The sequence below is a fragment of the Panthera onca genome, chromosome D1 (genome assembly GCF_046562875.1).
Source record: "Panthera onca isolate mPanOnc1 chromosome D1, mPanOnc1 haplotype 2, whole genome shotgun sequence".
In the NCBI taxonomy this organism is placed as follows: domain Eukaryota; kingdom Metazoa; phylum Chordata; class Mammalia; order Carnivora; family Felidae; genus Panthera; species Panthera onca.
In genome coordinates this window covers 94,343,367-94,351,183 of record NC_138348.1, presented here as the reverse complement: position 1 = coordinate 94,351,183, position 7,817 = coordinate 94,343,367, and the positions used below count along the sequence as shown (strand labels likewise).

The window sequence follows — 7,817 nt, the reverse complement described above, 5'->3', positions numbered from 1 at the left end:
TGCTGTGACCCAAACCACCAATGGCATTCTGATTGTCCGTAAAGTGATTTTTGTTCAGCTCCCACAAAATGTGATTTCCTTACAGCATTAGCTATCATTGCCCAATCTCTCCTCAAAACTCCAGCCTCTTTTTACTTCCTCAGCAACACTTGTATTTCTCTACCTTCTCTCTGACTGGTCCTCCTTTGCTCTTTATCATAAATATTGACGTTCTCCAGAATTTCCTTCTCTGTCTCTTGTTACATCCCTACATAAGGATATGCACACATATTTCAACTGCCGTCCCTAGACTGATTGATGACCCTTAATCTGTTGTCAAGTTCCAGAACAAAATTCTGTCTATCGTGTGCCCTGTAGACACCTTAAACTGAACCCAAACCAGTATTTACTAGCTTCTTCAACAGGCTTGTGTTTCCAGCCATATGTTACATCTTACTTAATGGCATCGTTGACTACTGTTCTCCCTAGCTGAAAACATGATTTCCTCCTTGACCCGTCTCTCGCAAATCCCTCACATCCTACCAGTTTCTCTAATCTGGCTACATCTTTATATCCTTAGTGCCATCATATATAAGTTTAAAGGAGGCTTAAGTCTTTCAGCCCAGGAATCCTACTCTTAAGCATCTATTGCATAGAAATAAAAGCATCAATACGTAAGAGCATAATAATATAAGTTGCCATAGTGTGCTCTTATGCTATGACCCTCTTGGTTCTTCCACTACACTAGTCCCCAAGGGTCAAGGGTCAAACAAATAGGTGATTCTATGGCAGTTGGCAGCCTAACAGCAAACTGGCCCTGATAAAGAAAGGAAAGGGGAAGGGGGGAGCTCATTTTCAAGACTACCCGAGGTGCTGGCTGCTGAGACTTGAAGTTCCTGAGAGATAAAGGAATTGCCCTAGACGCAGAAGAAGGGAGTTACCAGCCCAGGAACAGCCTGCATTCCAGGGCAAACTGAGCTCTCTTGCTGCACTCAGGATAACTCCAAAAGCCACACCAGGTCCAAATCTCCTGGTGGTGTTGGCTAACATTTCTTTTCTTGCAACTACATCTCAGCTCAACCTCTCCTCAAATCTGCTTCCTTAAACACTGGCAGATGTGACTCTTGGCTAAGTAGTCCCCAACAAACTCTCCACACACAATTCTCCGCCTCAGAGGTGCTTTTCCAAGGAGTCCAAATTAATACTATGGTAATTGCCTACATGTCATTTGTTATGTGCCAAGAACGCTTTTTAAGTGCTTTACATTCCTAAACTCATGCAATCTTTTTACAAAATTCTTGTGTAGTAGGAAGCATTATTATCTCTAAGATCACAAAACTGCTCAGCGGTAGAGCCAGGATGTAAAGCCAGGATCGTGAGTCCATTTTCTTAACCACGGAGTCTCCCTTGTGAGATTAAATATATTGAGCATTGTTTTTTTAAAAAAAATTTAGAATAAAATATATCAAGATATGTACAGAGGTCTGGAAGAAAGAAAGCACAGCATGTTTGAAGCAATGAAAGAAATCCAGTTGGCCCATGGAAAGGTCAAAGAAATAGGCAGAGAGAGGCCATTAGATATGACTTTTATCTTAGTTCAGTAAAAGGCTTTTTTTCGGGGCAGGGGGAGGATTTTAATACAAGTCCTCTGACTCTGAGCTTACTGAATACCATAGTGGCCTACTCAAGGATCCATAAATGTTTTCTCTGCCAAGTTACAAAGACATTTGTCAAGAAATAATGGTCTGGCCTTATAAATGATATTGGAGTGCAATGCTTTGGTGTATCAAGCCAGCTTTTGTGGTTTCAAGGTGCTGGTCTACTTCCCAGATGCCTACCTAACTAAACTTCTTTAGGCGTTCCAAATGAGGACACAAGTTTCTCTAAAACATCCTATATTCTGAATGGTCATTCCCTTTTGTGGTACTAGCTGGCTGACTATTCCTGTCAACGATCTTGAATGCCTTTTTCTCTTCACTGATCCCTACCTAATGTCAAGCAATCCTGGAACATATAATCCTAGCTCTAAAATTGGACCTCTTTAGTCAGGCATGCCTAACCTCTTTCAAGGCCTCTAGTTATCACTAAAGCTGGCAGCTCTCTCTACTATGTGATATTTTATCTCCCTCTATATTGGGTAGCTCTCTCATGACCTGTAGTCAGCCATGGTCCTCCTACTGCACCAGCCATCAGGGTCAAGGGTCAAGTCAATAGATGATTCCATGGCAGTTAGCAGCCCTGACAGCAAGGCAGGCCCACATATAGGAGTAGTGAGGGGTGGGATTTATCTTCTTTGGTCCACAGGCTTTATGAGCTCTGCCCCTGCCAATACCTCAGCAATCACTAAAAGTTTAGATTTTACTCTTCCTCTTGTGAAGAAATAATCAAATCAGAGAAGAGCCATCTGAGATATTGGTGGTGGTCTCGGCTTGAAATCCCCACTCACAATGGGGAACATATCACCCAGAGGTATCCAGGCCACCAACATGGTCTTCTCTTCCTGGGCCTTAGTCTTCTTGGCCATAGGAATCATCATGGAAGAATGGGTTGAACTGACATTGGAAACAAAGAAAAATACAGTAAGCCACAGTCCCTGGATATGTTGCACTACTCTTTGGCCAGAAGGTCAGAACTGCACTATGGAAAGAGACGGGTGGAGAGGGAGGGTTCATCTTTCCTTGACTTCCATTTATCTCACCGGCTTACTCATTATTATTCTCTGGGGCAACTTCTGCTGGCTGCATTGCACCCAGCTCCATAATCAAGAGTCAAGACTGACTCTAAAATCTCGCCATTTTGAATATTTTGGAGAAAAGTTTAGAAGCTCACAGACTTCACTGCTGGACATTTGAGAGACATTGGCAGTAGCAGCAGGGTGGTCAGCACATCTAGAACATGAGGGAACAAAAGAAAGGTAACTGGCAACAAGGAAAATAGCTTGTTTCGCCACTGGAGGAGGGCAGGATGAATTATATTTAACAAGAAATCTGTTCTGTGAAAAGAATAGAAGAGAAGGAAACTTACAGAAACACTAAGAGAACAGTTTCTTCTGGTTCTCTTTCCCACTCAGCTTAAGGCCCCCTACCTCTTTATTCTTTCCCCTTGTTCCTCTTTATTATTTAAAGAAATATTTTTACCTCATTCTGATTTTTACCTAGAGAATTGTGGAAATTTCCAGGTGGAAATGAGCCTAGAAAAAATATCTGTCCCTCTTTCAGCATAGCTTCTGCTTTCCAACAGATGGCCTGGAAGTGGTCAGGACCATGATGATTTTGGTTCTCATCCTTTCCTTCATCCATAACTTGTTCCTGGGTTTGGAATCCACCTACCTGATTCCTCAAACTAAACATACCCTCTTCATCGCTGTCTTCCTCAGTTTCTTCACAGGTAACCTCTTGGCTCCCCTAACACAGGCTTGGAGATAAATTTGGTTTAAGGATCTAGGCTGCAACCATCCTAGTTCTTTGGCTCAGATACGCAGCTTCTGAATTGAATGTACCACTTAGCAAGGTTGGGTTTTTTTTTTTTTTTTTTAATGTTTATTTATTTTTGAGAGAGAGAGAGAGAGCACAAATTGGGGAGGGGCAAAGAGAGAGGGAGACACAGAATCCAAAGCAGGCTCCAGGCTCTGAACTGTCAGCAGAGTGCAAGGTGAGGCTTGAACTCACAAACCATGAGATCATGACCTGAGCTGAAGTCAGACGCTTAACCAACCAAGCTACCCAAGGCCCCGATTTTTGAACATAGTGCAGTTGTATGTAGGAGGTTTGGAAGTCAGGCATATCTTGGGTTAAGACTTGAGTAGAAGAGCCAAATTTCCTTAGAAGGGATTCCGCCCCCTCCCCCCCCCCCCCCCCCCGCCTTCTTTTGTCTGGACATTAGGTCTCCTTCTGCTCTGTGCACTCCTAATGTATCACCAAAAGCTAAGTCAAGGTAAAACCGTGTACTACTCCAGTTACAAGATCACCTGGATCATTTTCACTGCCTACTTAAATGTCTCCCTCTTTGTGGCCTCTGGTGAGTGTTTTCAGGGCCCCTGATAGGTGAGTAGAACCAGTCTATCCCCGTTAGAGGAGAGTAAAAGGATGGGAAAGCGAGATGGGGAAAAGTGCCAATCCTTACATTTTAAAGGGCGAAAGTTCAGGTGACTCACTCTCTGAGGGCAGTTCCTTCAAGGGCAGAGTTGGAGATGAGGGCTGTGTGAAATATTCAATAAGCTTGCCTCAAGGGCAGCTCTCATTTCTGCCCTTTCTACTGTCTTTCACACCATCCCCACTTCAGGACAGAGATAACCATCCAAGTCATGACTAAGGAGAGTTGCTGATAGGGAATGTTTATTGATGTGGCAAGGGACAGTATACCCTGGGTGTCCAGTGTAGTGTTGAGGCACTTGGAGGTCAGAGACAAGCAATATCTGATGTTACGTGGTCACCTGACAACCCTGGAGACCCTCATTTTCTTAAAAAGTCTTGAAAATTTCATTTGGAATTGCACTCACAACCCAGAAGCATGTCTTCTTTCAAAATGACATGAACAGCATTTAAGCTATTGTGTATACACTTCTGGTCTCGTCCACTAAAGCATCCTCCTCTCCAGTGGCCTGGGGCAGTTCAAAGGGACCCACAGGGCTTTGGGTTGGAGTATCTCTGCTGACATAGAGGGAAGTATTTCTGTAACTCTCCATTGACCCCTCATCACCCTTCCCTGGCTTCTCTTTTCCCCAGGAGTCCTCTCTCTCCTACAGTACAAACAATCCATCAAGAGCTTTGCCTGCCTGACCATCCTCCGTACATCCAGCAGAGAAATTAAGGACAGACAGGAGTCTGAGAGTTCTATCAAAGTTATTTCCTTACCAGAACAGCCCACAATGCTTCGTAGTATTGTTCACACAAAGGAAGATTTTCCAAACAGAGCACACATCCAAACACGTCGTGTAACCTGGGCTGTATGATTTGACAATGTATCTTTCAGTGTGTGCTTGTCTTAATAGAAACAACGTTGTGTGTATGTGCATTGTGTCTCTACAGCCGTGGTGTCTTTGTTTGGCATTATTTAATGCATGTGACTGGGTTAGGGTCTGTAAGAAGATCCGGAAGGTGGTTTTTTTATTTTTATTTTTTTTCGATCCTGACCTGCTGAACGGTTTCTTTTATTTGTTCTCACCATTTAATAACATTTGTTATTCATTTAATAAATATTATCATTAACTAATACTTGCTGTATTGTTAACTCTGTACATCACACTTATTTTATTGTGAAATATTTCAGACATTCAGAAAGAATACAAAACATGATAAACACCTGTGCACACATCACTCAGCCTTATGAAATTTTACAATTATGCCCTATTTGCTTTAGATGTTTTCAAATTAAATTTATAGACAAAACGGATGTTCCTCTAAAAAGTTCCCTAATCTCATTTCCCTCCCTTGCTGCTCGTCACAAAACACTTTTAATGATGCATCGCTGATCATTTTACATTCACATTGTCTTTTTTTAGAACTTAATGCATCTTTAAAAATTATATAGATTAGCTTTCCAAATGTTCAAAGATCATTAAAAGTCAGACTGTACAGATCATTTTTGCAGCTTGTTTTTTTCACTCAACTGCGTGTATGGTTTTGGGATTCATTACGTTTTGTTTGACTTCATTCATTGAAACTACTGCTAAGTTTTCCATTGTAGACATATAATGTAAAATATTCATTCTCCAGTTGATGAAAATCTAGTTGTTTTCTTTTATTCTGTTATAAATAGTGCTGTTATGAACTTTCTTATACACAACTCCCTCTGTCCATGAGCTAGAGTTTCTCTTAGGGTGTTTATCTAGGACTAGAATAGCAGAAACTATCTTTATTGGGGTGCCTGGGTGGCTCAATCAGTTGGGTGTTGGACTTCGACTCGGGATTTGTGAGTTTGAGCACCGCATTGGGCTCTCTGCTGTCAGCACAGAGCCCACTTTGGATCCTCTGTCCCTCCCCCCTTCTGCCCCTCCCCCCTCTGCCCCTCCCCCATTTGCACGCGCGCGCACACACTCGCTCTCTCTCAAAAATAAACATTAAAAAAAAGAAAGTATCTTCATTTTCAAGTTAACTAAATATTGACAAAGTGATGAAAAAAATGGCTGTTCTAATTTATACTTCTGCCAGCAATGTATGAAAATTCTAGTTTCTTTGTACCTTGCCAGTCCTTCAGTGATCAGTCTTTTTAATCTCTGAACTATCACTGAGTTTGCTCACTTTTTAAGAAAATGAGGGTCTCCAGCGTTGTCAGGTGACCACGTAACATCAGATATTGCTTGTCTCTGACCTCCAAGTGCCTCAACACTACACTGGACACTCAGGGTATACTGTCCCTTGCCACATCAATAAACGTTCCCTATCAGCAACTCTCCTTTTCATTTCATTATTGAGCTTTTGGATTTCCTCTTCTCTGAATTACTGTGTTTGACCATTTTTAAAATGAATGATTTGTCTATTTCTTATTGATTTGTAGTTCTTATATATTGGAAACTAATACTAACTGGTTGTGCCTTGGCTTTTAACCTTGTTTATGAGGTTTTTTTGTTTTACAGAGGTATTCAAATGAAATGTAATACAATAGATCAACCTTTCCCTTTTAGTTGGTGCTTTATTGTGTCTTATTTAACAATTCCTTCCTTGCTCTCTTATTGGGAATAATCTCTGCGTATCATATAAGGTAAAGATCCAATTTTACCTACTTTCCATGTGGATAACTATCTATTCAGAATATTTTTATGGCTTAATTCCTTATCATACTGAGTTGTAACATAATCTCTTATATATACCAAATATACATAAAAGTCAGTCTGTTTCTGATCTCCATAGCGTATTCCATTGGTCTATTTTTATATCCCTGCATGGCACAACGATCTTAATTACTATGTAGAGAAAGAAAGTGTTGATGTTCAATATGCCCAAGTCCTTATTCTTGTTCAAAATTATCTTGACTTGTTCTTGGTCTTTGGTCTTCATATAAATAGCAAGATTAGCTTGTATAGTTCCAGAAAAATCCTACTTATGATTCGATTCAGAATCATATTAATTTATTAACTAATTTGGGGATATTTAACAATGCTAATAATATTTTTTCATCCAATGCCAAAATGTGACACTATTTATTTAGGTCTTCTTTCACGTCCTTCAATAATGTTTTGTGATTTATTTTTTCCAGACTGATCTTTTTGTTAAGGTTGATTCATAGGTAACCTGCAGTTTTATGCTTTTCTGAATTGAAATATTTTATAACATTTTCTAGTTGCCTATTACTGGTGTAAATTTGTTGATTTTTTGTCTCTAGAAACTTTACTGAATTCTTATTTTAGTACTTATAATTTTACCTGTATGCTCTCTTAGGTTATCCTTGGAGGAAAACATATTGTCCAAAGAAAAGATGTTCACTTCATTCCAATACTTATATCACTTACCTCTTTTGTGTTGTCTTATTCATTGGCTCAGATCTCCAAGATAAGGTTGAATGGGAAAAAAGATAGTAAGCATCCTTTCTATGTTCTTTATTTTAATAAGAATGCCTCCATAATCCTAATAGTCGATATTATATGCACTGTAGAATTTGTCATATTTGCCTCATCAAATTAAAGGACTTCTTGGGGCACCTGGGTGGCTCAGTGGGTTAAGCATCTGACTTCGGCTCAGGTCATGATCTCATGGTTCGTGGGTTCAAGCCCTGTGCCAGGCTCTGTGCTGACAGCTCAGAGCCTGGAGCCTGCTTCAGATTCTGTGTCTTCCTCTCTCTCTGTCCCTCCCCCGCTCATGCTCTGTCTCTCTCTGTCTCTCAAAAATGAATAAGCATTTAAA

General features: G+C 40.5%; 1 protein-coding gene across 1 annotated transcript; it reads left to right on the top strand.

Moving 5' to 3' along the window:
- The first annotated feature begins 823 nt into the window (after nucleotides 1-823).
- On the top strand, nucleotides 824-5,192 carry TMEM225 (transmembrane protein 225). The gene is made up of 4 exons (XM_078432890.2): nucleotides 824-2,604; nucleotides 3,220-3,366; nucleotides 3,862-3,996; nucleotides 4,704-5,192. The coding sequence occupies exons 1-4, from the start codon at nucleotides 2,427-2,429 to the stop codon at nucleotides 4,928-4,930; spliced, it is 687 nt and encodes a 228-aa protein (XP_078289016.1). The 5' UTR covers nucleotides 824-2,426; the 3' UTR covers nucleotides 4,931-5,192.
- Nucleotides 5,193-7,817: the final 2,625 nt, after the last annotated feature.